The sequence below is a fragment of the Kogia breviceps genome, chromosome 2, assembly GCF_026419965.1.
Source record: "Kogia breviceps isolate mKogBre1 chromosome 2, mKogBre1 haplotype 1, whole genome shotgun sequence".
Lineage (NCBI taxonomy): Eukaryota > Metazoa > Chordata > Mammalia > Artiodactyla > Physeteridae > Kogia > Kogia breviceps.
This window is the reverse complement of record NC_081311.1, coordinates 19,077,350-19,094,326: the sequence shown is the minus strand read 5'-3', so window position 1 is coordinate 19,094,326 and position 16,977 is coordinate 19,077,350. Positions and strand designations below refer to the sequence as shown.

General features: G+C 46.3%; 1 protein-coding gene across 1 annotated transcript; it reads left to right on the top strand.

Annotated features, from left to right (window-relative positions):
* Positions 1-13,528: 13,528 nt before the first annotated feature.
* On the top strand, positions 13,529-16,356 carry ADRA2A (adrenoceptor alpha 2A). The gene has a single exon (XM_059051993.2). It carries the CDS (start codon positions 13,536-13,538, stop codon positions 14,931-14,933), a length of 1,398 nt encoding a protein of 465 aa, XP_058907976.1. The 5' UTR covers positions 13,529-13,535; the 3' UTR covers positions 14,934-16,356.
* Positions 16,357-16,977: the final 621 nt, after the last annotated feature.

Sequence of the window (16,977 nt, the reverse complement as noted above, 5' to 3'; positions counted from 1 at the left end):
CACCAATGAGGGGCAGATGGATATGAAGTTACTCTGGATGTGATACATTAAGAAGGATACAGTGTCACACATATTAGTATTCCTGCTGGGAATGTATAACTGGAATCTAATCAGGAAGACATCAGACAGACCCAAAATGAGGAATCTTCTATTAAAAAAAAAAAAAACAACTCTGTTCTTCAAAAATGTCAATGTTATAAGAGACAAAGGCTGTAGAAGTAATCCATTGGCGGCTACTATAAAGACATGACAAGTACAATAAGTCCCCTACATACTAACGAGTTCCATTCTGAGAGCCCGTTCATAAGTCCAATTTGTTGGTAAGTCCAACAAAATTAGCCTAGGTACCCAATTAACACAATCGGCTATATAGTACTGTACTGTAATAAGTTTATAATACTTTTCACACAAATACATAACAAACACAAACATTTTTAATCTTACAGTACAGTACAACGGCTGGCATCCAGGGGCTGCCATCGAGGGAACAGGCGAGAAGAGTTACTGATTGGAGGAGAGGAGGGGGGAGATGGTAGAGCTGAAGGATCGCCAGCAATAGGAGACGGAGGGCGAGCTGCCATTTCACTCACACCTGACGTTGATGGAACACATGTTCTCATCTTTGAAAATTCACAACTTGAAGGTTTGTATGTAGGGGACCTACTGTAAATGCATCCTAGACTGACTTCTGTACTGAAGAAAAAATGCTGTTGGGTCAATTGACAAAATTGAAATACAAAGGGAGATTGAGAAAATAATGTACCAGTGGAAGTTGATAACTGTCCTGTGATTATGTAAAAGAACATTTCTATTCTTAGGAAATAAACACTGAAGTGTCTAGAGGTGAAGTTCCATGATATTGAAACTTACCCTCAGGTGGTTCTGAAAAGTAATATTGTGTAATTGTATGTGTTTGAGACACACACATACATACACACATAGAAAGTATATGATAAAGCAATTGGGATAAAATAGGTGAATCTGGGTAAAGGGAATATGAATCTTCTTTACACTATTCTTATAACATTTTTTGTAAGTTTGAAATTATTTTAAACAGTTTTTGTAAAAAAATTATTTGGTGATTGCCTGACATATACACAAAAAACTAGTTTAGCTAGATCAAAAAATAAATAATTTTCATTTATTTCTTATTAGAAACCAAAATATTCAAAGTCTGGGAAGATAAAAGGCTTTTAATACTTGACAAACATCTCTTTAAGGCACAGCCAGGAAAACCTTACCTCTGCTTCCTTTAACCTAATATCACATTGGGGTGATGTTTCTTTTGCCAGAGAGTTTTCAGAATTTCCATTAGTTTAGAAATATTGTGCTATAATTACTCTGTCTTCACACTTTATTCACCCTCAGTTCAAAATTTGGCTTTCAACATCAATAGACCAAGAAGTGAAGAGTCACCATTAAGAGAAAATGAACCTTCCCTGTCTCTTCGCAGCCAACAGGTATCATTATCCTGTGTCGTATCATTGGTCGTTTGGGTTAGAGGTTGATCAATTTTATGTATCTGTTCAAATAACCAGCTTTGGGTTTTATAGATATTTTCTCCATAGTTGTCCTGTTTTTAATTGATTTCTGCCCTTCCTTGTTTGTTTTGGGTTTAATTTACTTCATTCATTCATTCACTTAGTATTGAGGTATAAATTAACATATAACATTTTATTAGCTTCAGGTATACAACATAATGATTCAATATTTGTATATATTGTGAAATGATCACTACAATATATGTAGTTAACATCCATCACCATATATAGTTACAAATTATTTTTTCTTTTGAGAACTTTTAAGATTTAGTCTCTTAGTGACTTTCAAATATGCAATACGGTATTATTAACTATAGTCATATGCTGTACGCTACATCCCCATGACTTATTTATTTTATAACTGGAAGTTTGTACCCTTTGCCCTTCACCCATTTTGCTCACCCCTTATTCCCCACCTCTGGCAACCACCAATCTGTTCTCTGTATCTATGAACTTGGTTTTTGGTTTTCTTTTTGTTTGGTTGGTTGAATTTTCTTTAGATTCCACATGTACAAGTGAGATCATATGGTATTTGTCTTTCTCTGTCTGATGTATTTCACTTATCATAATGCTCTAAGGGTCCATCTATGCTGTCACAAATGGCAGGATTTCTTTCTTTTTTATGGCTGAGTAGTACTCCATTGATATATATACCACATTTTCTTTATCCATTGATCTACTAATGGACACAGGTTGTTTCCATACCTTGGCTTTTGTAAATAATGCTTCCATATCTTGGCTATTTTAAGTAAAGCTGCAATGAATGGCAGGGTACGTGTATCTTTGTGTGTGTGTGTGTGTGTGGTATGCAGGCGTCTCACTGTTGTGGCCTCTCCCGTTGCGGAGCACAGGCTCTGGAAGCACAGGCTCAGCGGCCATGGTTCACGGGCCCAGCCGCTCCGCAGCATGTGGGATCCTCCTGTACCGGGGCACGAACCCGTGTCCCCTGCATCGGCAGGCGGACTCTCAACCACTGCGCCACCAGGGAAGCCCACGTGTATCTTTTTGAGTTAGTGTTTTACCCAGAGGTGGCATTGCTGAATCATATGGTAGTTCTATTTTTCATTTTTTGAGGAACCTCCATACTGTTTTCCATAGAGGCTGCACTAATTTATGTTCCCATCAATAGTGCACAAGTGTTCCCTTTATTGTCTTTTTGATAATAGCCATTCTAACAGGTGTGAGGTGGTGTCTCATTGTGGTTTTCATTTGCATTTCCCTGATGATTAGTGATTTTGAGCACATTTTCTTGTGCCTGCTGGCCATCTGTATGTCTTCTTTGGAAAAAATGTCTATTCATATCCTCTGCCCATTAAAAAAAAATTAGATTATTTATTTATATTTTTGTGATTGAGTTGTGTGGCTTCTTTATATATTTTGGATATTAACACCTTATCAGATACATGATTTGCAAATATATTCTCCCATTCTGTAGGTTGCCTTTTCATTGTGTTGATGGTTTTACTTTGCTGTGCAGAAGCTTTTTAGTTTTATGTAGTCTCGAGGCAAGGGACTTCCACGCCCTCCCTTGCCGTTCACACACACGAAAAGGAATAAATACTTGTTAAAACTCATTAAAATCACGTTTCCCCAGTTTTATTTTGTTTTTAATTCTTATTTCTCATGCCAATTTTTATTTTTTAATTAATTAATTAATTTATTTATTTATTTATTTTTGTGGTACGCGGGCCTCTCACTGTTGTGGCCTCTCCCGTAGTGGAGCACAGGCTCTGGACGCGCAGGCTCAGCGGCCATGGCTCACGGGCCCAGCCGCTCCGCGGCATGTGGGGTCTTCCCGGACCAGGTCACGAACCCGTGTCCCCTGCATCAGCAGAACGACTCTCAACCACTGCGCCACCAGGGAAGCCCCTCATGCCAATTTTTTAAAAGTTATTTATTTATTTTTGGCTGCATTGGGTCTTCATTGCTGCAGGCGGGCTTTCTCTAGTTGCAGCGAGAGGGGGCTGCTCTTCATTGCGGTGCGCGGGCTTCTCACTGCAGTGGCTTCTTTTGTTGTGGAGCACGAGCTCTAGGTGCACAGGCTTCAGTAGTTGTGGCACATGGGCTTAGTAGTTGTGGCACACAGTCTTAGTTGCTCTGCGGAATGTGGGAATCTTCCTGGACCAGGGAGCGAACCCATGTCCCCTGCATTGGCAGGTGGATTATTAACCACTGCGCCACCGGGGAAGTCCTTCTCATGCCAATTTATTAACTATCAGACTTTAAGTGGGCAGATCTTAGGATCTCTTTGCATCTCTCTGAGGAAGAATCAGATTAATAAAGAAGAAAGTTTTGCCAAATAAACAAATGTACTTAATGCATGTCAAGCATTTATTAAATACTGAACACTGTGTTATGTATTTTCCATGTATTTGTTCATTTAACACTCACTTAAGAGCCTGCATGAGGTGCTTACTACTATTTTCCCCATGTCCATATGAGAAAACCAAGGTCCAGAAGGTTAAGTAAGTTAATACTGTTACTAAGTGACAGAAGCAGGACCAGAGCCCAGGTTATTCCAAAGCTCAAATTCCTAATGACTCCACTCTAATGCCTCCCAGGAGCTGGTAGGCACCCCTCCCTTTAGAAGGGAGAAGCTTGTGCTTTGCAGGTGTCATTAACTAGGGAGAATGGAAAAAAGAAATCATTTCCAGAGAGCAGAATGACCAGATTACCTTTTATACAGTACGTGTGTGTGTGTGTGTGTGTGTGTGTGTGTGTGTGTGTTTCAGGCATGGGTTCTCCATGGTTTCTTTACGTAAATGTGAAGGGTGATTCACCTTACCTAATTTGGTTAATGGATGTTAGTTTAAAAGTTATTAATGTTGGTGACAGATATCTCCTTTACACCCAAGGGCCAGTGGCTCTAGCTCACCTGTGTGCCACAAATAGCCGTCACTCACCATAACTGATTCAAGGTGTGCTTTTTCTTATGCTTCTGGACAAAGCAGGCAAGGTAATTCACCTGGATGTGGTGGGAAAGGGCCCTTATTTGTGAGAACTGACCTGGAAAACTCAGGAGGTGATGTTAAGTTTCATCTGTGCGGACAGCTCTCAGCAGTCACGTTTTAGGGGAAACACACATATGTCCTGCAAGGTCGGCAGCAGCAAGGAGCCAGATGGGAGCCCAACATTTCTTGGCATCCTTAAGGTAGAATTGATCCTGGCACAGACCGCTGTCTTTTGGGTCTTGGCCGGAGGCCCTTGCAGGGGCAGAAAGCACTTGGCTTCATCTTCCAGGTGGGGGCAGGATGGGCTAGCACCTTGGAAAAAAGATGAAGGTGGCGGTGGAAATTCACACTTGTTTTCATGGGAAAAGCAGGATGGATTTGCCAGTCAGTGACGAGAAACACGGAAGGTGGTAAGGAAGGCAGCTCCTTCCAATGACACTCTTGGAGGTGATGCTTTTCTTTTGGCTTACGTTCACCTTCAGGAACAATGTGCTTGCAAAGAGCTCCAGCACTGGTAGCAAGAAAGTGGAAGAATTAAATTATAGCTCAGAGGAAGCAATAGATATTTTTCTGGTGACTGCCACCCCCTCCCTGCCCCTGCCCCTGTGTCAGCAATGCAGTGACTTGACAGATGTTTGTAGTTTACTGCAGCATTTGGTTCCAGCTGTGTGTGGGGCATGGGCAGCAGTGGGAACATTGTGTTCTCCACCTGCTCATCACGTTCAGACGGATGACCGTGTGTTTTTAAGTACGGTCCATATGCATGGGTGTGTGGCGTGTGTGTGTGTGTGTGTGTGTGTCTGTGTGTGTCTGTGTGTGTCTGTGTGTGTGTGTGTGTCTGAACTTCTATTTGTGGGAGTTAAATCACAGACCAGGAGTCCAAGCTAATGGGGCATGTAGTTTTTTCTTAGACAGTCAAGTCTTCAAAAAATAGTAATAAGCTATTAATATCACCTCCAATCCAGTTCTTAGACTCTTTTTAAATGAAGTCAAGGAGCATTTTAGTGTTACCTGACACTACAGATGTAATTCCAGGACAAACAGATAATTTAGCATAAGCAGCTTAAATTTATTGGTAAATTGCCTGGCTGATAGTTAGAAATAGAACATCTCCCACTACTTACGTGATCCTTTTAGGAAAAAAATATAGATAGATAGATGGATAGAGGTAGAACTAGAGATAGAGAGAGAATGAGAGAATCTATACCTATCCCAGAACTAGTTAAGTAAATCCTAATTTTGGAATTTAGCCACCTTCTTCTCAGCCTCTTATGTTCTGGGTAACAATTGTAAGTGGTATCCATTCATTCACTACTTCTTTCCTTCATTCATCACACAAACACTTATCAAGTATCTATGCCAATGTGTCTTACATTTGGTATTTACTGGATTACTCGGGTATTTGTTTAAAAAAAAAAGTAAATGCCTAGGTCTTTCCCAAGCCCTGTTGAATTTCCAAGGGGTAGGTTCCATAAATTTGATTATTAAAAAGCCTCTTTTAGGTATGCTGTGGGAATGCAAAGATGTATAGGACAGTCATTTCCCCTTACTAGACCACTGTACAAAGGTTCTCCTTTGTCAGTGAGGTAGAGGGTGAGGTCCACAGAAAGAGATGTAGAGAGCTTGTCAGGCTTATAATCAGGAAACACAAGGTCCAGCTCTGACCATGCACCTTATTAGCTAGGCTGTCTTAGCCTCTCCGAGCCTTGTTTTCCCCATCTGTAAAGGCAGATAATAACGTCTACAGTAGAGGGTTGTGTTGGGAATTATATAAAATAATATAGAGTATAAAAACTGCTCAGCATTGTGCCTGATATGGGGTCAGTACTAATGAATAGTATTTACTTATTTATCCAGTTTTATTGAGATATAGTTGACATACAGTACTGTAAAAGTTTAAGATGTACAGCATAATAATTTGACTTACATATATCCATGAAAAGAATAGCACAATAAGTTTGATGAACATCCATCATCTCATACAGGTACAAAATTAAAGAAATAGAAAAAAGCTTTTCCTTATGATGAGAACTCTTAGGATTTACTCTCAACAACTTTTCATATGTAACATACAGCAGTGTTCATTATATTTATCATGTTGCACATTGCATCCCTAGTACTTATTTATCTTATAACTGGAAGTTTGTACCTTATGACCACCTTCATCCAATTCCCCTTCCCTCTATCCCCCACCCCGCCTCTGGTAACCACAGCTCTGATCTCTTTTTCTATGAGTTTGTTTGTTTTTGAAGTATAATTGACCTACATTGCCATGTTAGTTCCTGTTATACAACATACTTATTGGGTATTTCTATACATTTCAAAATGATCATCATGATAAATCTAGGTACCATATGTCACCATACAAGGATATTACATTGTTATTGACTAAATTCCCCACACTGTACATTTCATACAGGTGACTCATTTATTTTGGAGCTGCAAGTTTGTGCCTCTTAATCTCCTTCATCTATTTTTCTTCTCCCTCACCCCCTCCCCTCTGACAAACACCTGTTTGTTCTCTGTATCTATAACTCTGTTTCTATTTTGTTTTGTTTATACATTTGTTTTTTAGATTCCACTTATAAGTGAAATCATGCAGTATTTGTTTTTCTCTGTCTGACTTATTTCACCTAGCACAATACCCTCAGGGCCCATCCATGTTGTCACAAATGGCAAGCTTTCATTCTTTTTTATTGCTGAGTAATATTCCACTGTATATATATACCACATCTTCTTTATCCATTCATCTATTGATGGGTACTTATGTTGCTTCCATATCTTGACTATATCTTGACTATTGACTATTATAAATAATGCTGCTGTGAACCTACATATATACATACATATATATATTTAAATTTTATTGGAGTATTTACAATGTGGTATTAATTTCAGGTGTACAGCATAGTGATTCAGTTATAAATATACATATATTCATTCCTTTTTCAGATTCTTTTCCCATATAGGTTATTACAGAATATTGAGTAGAGTTCCCTGTGCTATGCAGTAGGTCCTTGTTGGTTATCTATTTTACATATAGTAGTGTGTGTATGTTAATCCCAAGCTCCTAATTTATCCCTCCCCCACCATGTCTCCCCTTTGGTAACCATAAATTTGTTTTTGAAATCTTTGTCTGTTTCTGTTTTGTAAATAAGTTCATTTATATAATTTTTAAAAAATTAGATTCCACATATGAGTGATATCATATATTTGTCTTTCTCTGTCTGACTTACTTCACTTAGTATGATAATCTCTAGGTCTATCCATGTTGCTGCAAATGGCATTATTTTGTTTTTTTTTTTAATGGCTGAGTAACATTCCATTGTATATATGTATCACATCTTCTTTACCCATTCCTCTGTCAATGGACATTTAGGTTGCTTCCATGTCTTGGCTATTGTAAATAGTGCTGCAATGAACATTGGGGTGCATGTGTCTTTTCGAGTTATGGTTTTCTCTGGATATATGCCCAGGAGTCGGATTGCTGGATCATATGGTAGTCCTATTTTTCGTTTTTTAAGGAAACTTCATATTGTTCTCCATAGTGGTGATGTAATTGTACCAATTTACATTCCCACCAGCAGTGTAGGAGTGTTCCCTTTTCTCCACACCCTCTCCAGCATTTGTTGATTGTAGACGTTTTCTTTTTCCTTTTTTGGCCATACTGCACAGCATGTGGGATCTTAATTCCCTGACCAGGGATTAAACTCGAGCCCTCTATAGTGGAAGCGCAGAGTCTTAACCTCTGGACCACTGGGGAAGTCCATAGACTTTTTGATGATGGTCATTCTGACTGGTGGGAGGTGATACCTCACTGCAGTTTTGATTTCCATTTCTCTGATAATTAGTGATGTTGGGCATTTTTCTTGTGCCTTTTGGCCATCAGTATGTCTTCTTTGGAGAAATGTCTATTTAGATATTCTGCTCATTTTTTGATTGGGTTGTTTGTTTTTTTGACATAGAGCTTCATGAGCTGTTTGTGTATTTTGGAGATTAATCCCTTGTTGGTCACTTCATTTGCAAATATTTTCTCCCATTCTGTGGGTCGTCTTCTCGTTTTGCTTATGGTTTCCTTTGCTGTGCAAAACCTTGTAAGTTTAATTAGGTCCCATTTGTTTAGTTATGTCTTTATTTTCATTACTCTAGGCGGTGGATCAAAAAAGGTATTGCTGCGATTTATGTCAAAGAATGTTCTGCCTATGTTTTCTTCTAAGAGTTTTATAGTGCCTCGCCTTATATAGATCTAAGTCTTTGATCCATTTGGAATTTATTTTTGTGTATGGTGTTAGAGAATGTTCTAATTTCATTCTTTTACATATAGCTGTCCAGTTTTCTCAGCACCACTTATTTAAGAGACTGTCTTTTCTCCATTGTATATTCTTGCCTCCTTTGTCATAGATTAATTGACCATAGGTATGTGGGTTTACTTCTGGGCTTTCTATCCTATTCCATTGATCTATATGTCTGTTTTTGTGCTGCTACCATACCATTTTGATTACTGTAGCTTTGTAGTATAGTCTGAAGACAGGGAGCCTGATTCTTACAGCTCTGTTTTTCTTTCTCAGGATTGGCTAGTTGGGGTCTTTTGTCATGAACATATATATTTTTTGCATATATCTTTTCTAATTAATGTTTTCATTTTCTTTAGTTATATACTCAGGAGTGGAATTGCTGGATCATATGTTAGTCTGTTTTTAAGTTCTGAGGAATCTCCATACTGTTTTCCACCATGGCTGCACCAATTTACATTCCCACCAACAGTGCACAAGGGTTCCCTTTTCTCTGCGTCCTCACCAACACTTGTTATTTGTGATCTTTTTAGATGATAGCAATTCTGACAGGTGTGAGGTGATAGCTCATTGTGGTTTTGATTTGCATTTCTCTGATGATTAGCGATGTTGAGCATCTTTTCATGTGCCTGTTGGCCGTTTGTGTGTCTTCTTTGGGAAAATGTCTATTCAGATCCTCTGTAGTATCTACTAATAGTAGAAATAATAGTGGACCCCCATTTGTGTGCCCAGGAGTGACTTCTCCTCAGGCCAGGAATGCCAACCTCCATATTCACAGTGGCTCTCAACTGTTTGTTATGCCTCATGTGCCTGGAGGGTTGTGACACCCTCCTGGCTGTCCCAGAAGAATCAGGACAGTTATTCTTAATTTGGAGCCCATTCTTGGTAGCTCAGGCTGGCGTGATAAAAGTTCCCAGGTCATTTGGACACCCCCTTCTTGCCCCCACCAAGGCAATTGCTCATCACTCCTGCCCCACTGAGATTTATTACTTAGAGCAGTGAGTCTTAACTGAGCACACATATTAGCATCTCCCACAGAGCTTTGTTAAGATACACACCCTGCATCCCATCGCAGCCCTGATGAATCATAATTACACTGGTGGAGCACCAGTAAGTATATTTCACCTTCCCAGGCAATGCTGATATACAGGCCTGGTGAAGAATTATTGTCTTTGTGGATATCTCTCTGCTCAATGCTGTCTCACTCAGCAAGCACAACACTAAATCTTCTAGCAATAAATAAATAAATAAATAATGGCATCCACACAGCTTTTTAAAGCTCAGAGATACTGACCATGAGTGTCAAACTAAGGAGGCAGAGCCCTTGGTGATAAGATACGTGTATCAAGAGGAAGAACTCTGCATATAAGAGGGTTCTGTATATAGCCCTGGACGTGTTGTGCACTAGGAACTTAACAAAAGGCAGCTATTGTTATTATTAATAATTGCGGTGTATTGGCCTCCGAGACCCTAGCTCTTTGAAAAGCCTGTTTCCATTTTAGGAGAAAAGTTTCCAAACCCAGGAATTAAGAAAATGACTGGCTGTTTGGGAAGCATTTAGAAAATGTGACAAGAGGTGTCATACACAGGCTAGCAGCAGAGATTCCAAGAAAGGAAAGCACTGTGGCCTCTGTTTTCATTTCCCTTTTTGCTTCTGAAATGAGATAGGAAGGAGAGATGTGTGTCAGCAGCTGGTGTGGAGATGGGAGTTGATGGCCTCTCAAAACTCAGTCCCCAAGGTCTGGGAACAACACAGTGAAGTCCAGATTGCCATGGGCTTTGGTTTTTGGCTCTCTTAGCATTCATACTTGAGGTTTGGAGCTCCTAGTTTCTGTGCAAAGGTGAGTGTAACCACATTTGCAACTGAGTCTAGTGAAATGTCTCTGCCCCCTGACAGAATATACAGGGCTGAGAATTGGTTAGAAGATGGAAAAGAATGGACTCAACAGAGGGAGGAAATTCTGCCTTAACTTTCTTTAGATGTTCCAGAAAAGGGGATTAGAAAGGCTCTTCAGAATTAAGACTGGAAAGGGAGTTCATCCCACTGGAGCAAAAATCAGGAGATAAACGTATTCAAGTCACATGAGACACCTGTGAAGTACTTTGAAAAGTACAGACTTCAGGACTATCTACATCAAGAGCAACAGCATCAATCACTGTATCACTGGGCCTATATCACTGGTGGGGGCTGTAGACATCAGCTGGTGTTGAGGGGGAAGCTCAAGGTCCTTAATCTAGTCCTCGGCCCCTGAGCCTGAACCCTGCCGGGCAGAGGCAATCTGCTCAATCCTTGGAACTTCCAGCTTAGTTGACTACATAAGGTATTTTGGTTTAGTAGGTCCTTAAATAAGACAATTTTTCTTTAGGTCTAATCTCTCTCCTGGTGACAGTTCCTATCCTCCTGGGCCTCACCCTTAAACTGCCTGCTGTTTATTTGAAAAGTGCAGATAGCACAATGCAAGCCGGTACTCTAGCAACTGTTAAAATCTATCTCAGGACATCTAGCAGGCAGAGGAAAACTGCACTCACCCTCACTCCATGCTATTCCTATCAGAGAGGACATAGAAAATATTCTCTCTTCTCTTGGCTGGCATCCTCCCCTTACTGAAAGATGCAGCGTGTGTGCATCTGAAATGGAGGTGTGGAGGGGGGTGGAGTCTAGCTTTCCGGCCTCAACAAAGACACAATGGTTCAGAGAAGGCCAGAGCAGAGCAACCAGCCAGGCAGAATCCAGGCCTCTCGGATCTGCGGGAAGGGTGGGCTGCGCTGTGCCGGTCCAGGGGGGAATGCCAGTCCTGGGCTCTGTTGCCTGCAGAGCCCTTCCTGATGTGACTCTATCAGACCAATCCTCACTCTCGCTGGGGGAGAGGGTACACACACACGAGTGTATCCTTCGGAAGATTTCTGCAACATGACAAAGTGCAATTAGAAATCTGGTTCTCTTTTCCGGAGCTTGGACACAAATTTGTCCTGAAATGGGAGAAGGCTCTGTAGGCAAAGGACTGCAGGGGCGGGAGTAGGCTGCAGGCGCTGGCCTGTAGCTTGGCAGCGGTGACGGCAAGCGGCCGGCAGGTGTCAGTGCGCCCTCGCTCTGCCGCTGCGCGCGGCCTCCCCTCCAGGACCCCTCCTCAGCGCGGTCTAGGGGGCGCGGTTCAGATCCGGCCTGCTAGTGTCTCTCAGACAGCTCTGCAGCTGGGACTGCAAGTGGCCGTTTCTCCCCAGAGCGGAGCTCTGAACTCTGGCGGGGCCCGCTCCCCGGGGGATGCTTCCCATTTCGCCCCAGGGGTTGGATCCGGACGTGCACCTTCCTCTCTCACCAGCCCCACTGCCCCACCGCCAGGAGCACTTGCAGAAAAGTGTGGCCCGGCCCAGGGCGGGGCTGCTCCGGATGCGACCCGTACCGGTGGTTGCTTCTCCCGAGTCGGCCGGGGGTCCCCCACCCTTTCCGCCCGAGTCCCACTCAGCTCGATGTGGGCACTCCCGGGTGCCCGACTCGTTCTGCTCGGCGGTCTCGGAGATGCTTGGCTAATTCCCAGCAGGGATCGCTCCCCACTCCCCGGGCATGCTCTTTAAATCCCTCACTTAAGGTACCCGCCTCCCCAAAGGGCCGGTTTTGCCAGGGGCCCAAGGCTCCAGTGGGTCGGGCGCCCGGCGCGGGCTCCAGACCCGTGGAGGGGAGGCGCAAGGGGCGGGGGAGGGTCGGCTTCCCACGTGGGGGTGACGCCGGCTGCTCGGCAACGCCGGCTTGATCCTGGGGCTATAAAACGAGTCCACCGTGAGCGCCACGGAGAAGCACTGGCCCCAGCTTCCGTGCAGACGCCCAGCAGCCGGCGCGCCGCCGCCCGGCCACCCCCAGCACCTTCTCCCCCAAGCCCTGCGCTCCTGCCCCAACTCACGCTGCCCTCGGACCCCAGCTGTCCCGTCGCGCTCAGCGCCCGAAGCTCGCCGGGCCGACGCCCAGGAGACCCCCTGCCTCGGCCGCGGCTCCTGGAGGGCCGATCGCCCACCCGCCCGGGCCCGCCTGAGGACGGGGGCGCCTTCATGCGGCCCGCACACCCCTCACCCCGCCGCCGCCTCCGAGCTCCGCGCGCTGCTCCCCAGCCCCTGCAGGGCACGCAACTTTGGAAGTCCCGCGGCGCTCCGAGAGGCGGCAGAGTCCGCACCCTGGCCCCAGCCCGGGCTTCGCCGGCCCCGCAGCGTCTGGGGGAAGCAAGAGAGTCGTTAATCGCTTCGGGGATGTAAGGAGACAGACATAGGACCCCAAGCCAGCATCAGCACCCCTCGGCTGCCTCTCGGGGTGGGGGCGGGCCCCGCACACGGTAAGACCTCTTGCTTTCGCTCAGGCTCAAGAGTCAAAGATATAGATAGAGATAAATTTAATTTCCTGTTATCCTTCCAAGTCATCAGGCCACCGATGATTTTTGTTCTCTCTTCTTGAAGAATAAATCTCTCTCTCCTCATCGGCTCGACCTACTCTCTCCCGCCGCTTAGAAATAAAACTTGGCTGTGCTTAGGAGCTGGGAGCGAGAAGGCGCCGACCCCGAGCGCTCGAAGCGCGGGGCCAGGCGCGGTTCGCGGGAGCCGGGCCCATGGGCCGTTAGCTGTCCCCCAGCTCGGGCTCGGCCTCCCAGAGGCCGCTTCTCCATGTGAGGCGCGGCGGGGCGAGCGGGGCGCAGGAGGAAGAGGAGGACCAACGGGCGCCGGCCGGAAGGCAGCTGGCAGCAGGCCCAGGCGATTGGGCACCCGCGTTCATGTTCCGCCAGGAGCAGGCGCTGGCCGAAGGCAGCTTCGCGCCCATGGGCTCCCTGCAGCCGGACGCGAGCAACGCTAGCTGGAACGGGACCGAGGCCCCGGGGGGTGGCGCCCGAGCCACCCCCTACTCCCTGCAGGTGACGCTGACGCTGGTGTGCCTGGCCGGCCTGCTCATGCTGTTCACGGTGTTCGGTAACGTGCTTGTCATCATTGCCGTGTTCACAAGCCGCGCGCTCAAGGCGCCCCAGAACCTCTTCCTGGTGTCTCTGGCCTCGGCCGACATCCTGGTGGCCACGCTTGTCATCCCTTTCTCGCTGGCCAACGAGGTCATGGGCTACTGGTACTTCGGCAAGGCGTGGTGTGAGATCTACCTGGCGCTCGACGTGCTCTTCTGCACGTCGTCCATCGTGCACCTGTGCGCCATCAGCCTGGATCGTTACTGGTCCATCACCCAGGCCATAGAGTACAACCTGAAGCGCACACCACGCCGCATCAAGGCCATCATCGTCACCGTGTGGGTCATCTCGGCCGTCATCTCCTTCCCGCCGCTCATCTCCATCGAGAAGAAGGGAGGCAGTGGTGGCCAGCAGCCGGCCGAACCGCGCTGCGAGATCAACGACCAGAAGTGGTACGTCATCTCGTCGTGCATCGGCTCCTTCTTCGCGCCCTGCCTCATCATGATCCTGGTCTACGTGCGCATTTACCAGATCGCCAAGCGCCGCACCCGCGTGCCGCCCAGTCGCAGGGGTCCTGATGCCGCCGCCACGCTGCCGGGGGGCGCCAAGCGCAGACCCAACGGCTTGGGCCCGGAGCGCGGCGTGGGCCCCGTGGGCGCCGAGGCGGAGTCGCTGCCGACACAGCTCAACGGTGCCCCGGGGGAGCCCACGCCGGCAGGGCCGCGGGACGCCGACGCGCTGGACCTCGAGGAGAGCTCCTCGTCCGAGCACGCCGAGCGGCCCTCGGGGACCCGCAGGTCCGAGCGCGGCCCCCGGGCCAAGGGTAAGGCCCGGGCGAGCCAGGTGAAGCCCGGGGACAGCCTGCCGCGGCGCGGGCCAGGGGCGACGGGGCCGGGGGCACCCGCGGCCGGGCACGGGGAGGAGCGCGGCGGGGGCGCCAAGGCGTCGCGCTGGCGCGGGAGGCAGAACCGCGAAAAGCGCTTCACCTTCGTGCTGGCGGTGGTCATCGGCGTGTTCGTGGCGTGCTGGTTCCCCTTCTTCTTCACCTACACGCTCACGGCCGTCGGCTGCTCGGTGCCGCGCACGCTCTTCAAGTTCTTTTTCTGGTTCGGCTACTGCAACAGCTCGCTGAACCCGGTCATCTACACCATCTTCAATCACGACTTCCGCCGCGCCTTCAAGAAGATCCTTTGCCGGGGGGACAGGAAGCGGATTGTGTGAGCGCGGAGTCCGCGCCCCGCGAACAGACTCGCGCCGACAGAGGCAGCTGGGATCCAGGGGCGCGTCTACGCAGTCCCAGCACTCCGAAACCCGGGTCCTGCCTATTCCGAGTTTCTTGGCCCGAGGGTTGCTCTGCGGCGCCCTGCCGGCATCTGCACTCTCCTACCAGAGAAAAGTACTGGCTGGGGGTGGGTGGGGGACCGTGAGGGCAACGTCCCCCCAATTGTTCTTAGGGCCGCTCCTCACTCGGAGCCATCTTCCTGGGTTCTTGGGCGGGCCCCCAAATCAGTATTGTTTCCTAAAAGTATTTTCGCCTACCCTGGGTCCAGCTCTCACCGTGGTTCAGAGCAAGCATGAGAGCCCAGAGGGGATGGCTCACAAAGGGTTAATAGATGGGGGTACCCAGCCCTGACTCTCCTCCGCCCCGACTCTATTTTTAAACAAAAGCTCAGGGCAGCCCTGCCCGCCTTCCTACCCCCACCCCCCTGTAAATATACAGTATTTTTGATAGTATACGTTGTCCGCAATGTCGCTTGGCTTTTGATGTTGGCATCCTGGCTGTTGGAGATGCTCTCCAGGCAGACACATTGTGGCTAGCTCAGGACAAGCCTCTCTGCAATGTGAGCCCTTTTCTGTTGTCATTACCTCCCTCTGTGTCCTTTTCACCAGTAACTGGTGACTGTCCCTTGGGACTGGACCTGCTGAGATTTCCTGAGGGGGAAAAGATTTCTGTCCATTTTTTTCCCCTGTGCCTAACAGCATAATTGCCTTTTCCTATGTAAATATTACAATGATGGACCAAGACAGAAGTAAATGAACCTTTCTGCCTTGCAGCAGCCCTGTGTATAAAGCCATTATCCTCTGATGCATCCTTCTTTGCCCCAGTACCTCACTTTAAAACCTTCTCTTTCCAGTGTCCCCTCCCTCCTTTCCTCGGGGGCCACTGCTTGAAAAATATGTATGTTTCCATCTTGTATGTATGTGCACCCCTCTCTCCCTCAAAGTGCTGACTGTGGGGAATCTTTTACCTGCTGTTTTTAGACACGAAGTGGAAATTATGTGGAAGAAGCAAACCTGATACAATTTGCCCAAGGTAAACAGTTTGAAGAGACAAATGGGCCTGCCAAACTGTACAGTTCCTGCCCCAAGAGCTCCTAGGTATCAAAGTGTTGTCCATTTTTTCCTCCCTATTTTTTCTGGTTGAGATCAAGTCATTAATGAACTCCCAAAGTCAAGGGAGGAGGGTGGAGACCTAGTTTACATCCAAGTTTCCCCATGTTTTAGACAGAGACTCTTTAAGGCCTGTGCTCTTATTTCACTAACGAAAAACTAATGTCAGCACATGTTGCTAATGACAGTGGAATTTTTTTTTTAAATAAAAAGTTTACAGATCAAATGTGAAATAAACATGAATTAAATGGTCGGTCTGTTATCTGAGTTTTCAAAAGCATTAAGACTGGGAATGTCTGAATTTATGTATATTTGAAATTCAAAGATACTTATGCATTATAAAACACCTTTAAAAGTACAAGCAATAGCAAAGCTGCCATTTACCATGTTTCTCCTGTGCTAGACACGATGGTAAGTCTGTTATAAGCTCTGTTTCATTTAATCGTCCCCCAAACCCCATGAGGTGGGTACTATTATGATCCCCATTTAACAGGTGAGGAAACTGAGTCTCAGAGGACAAGTGATTTGCTCAAGGTTAACCACAGTGATGGGAGTGCACTGCATGCAGCATGATCAGGTTCTAGGGTCTGTACTCTTCGCCCTGGAGCCTTGCCGGAGTTACATCACTAACACTTTGCAGAAGGCTCCCAGAAGTGAGGTCTCTACGCAAGGTGTGCTGTATCCACAGAGCATGGGATATATCCCAAGTGTGGAGATATACACAAAGTGTGTACGTGCTATGAAGTGTCTTTATGCCCTAAAGTGTGTTACACCTCAAAGTGTATATATCCCCCAAGAATGGTACATGCACAAAGTGTGCCATATACTCTAAAATGTGTACCATACCTTACAGTGTGATGATATACCACATGTG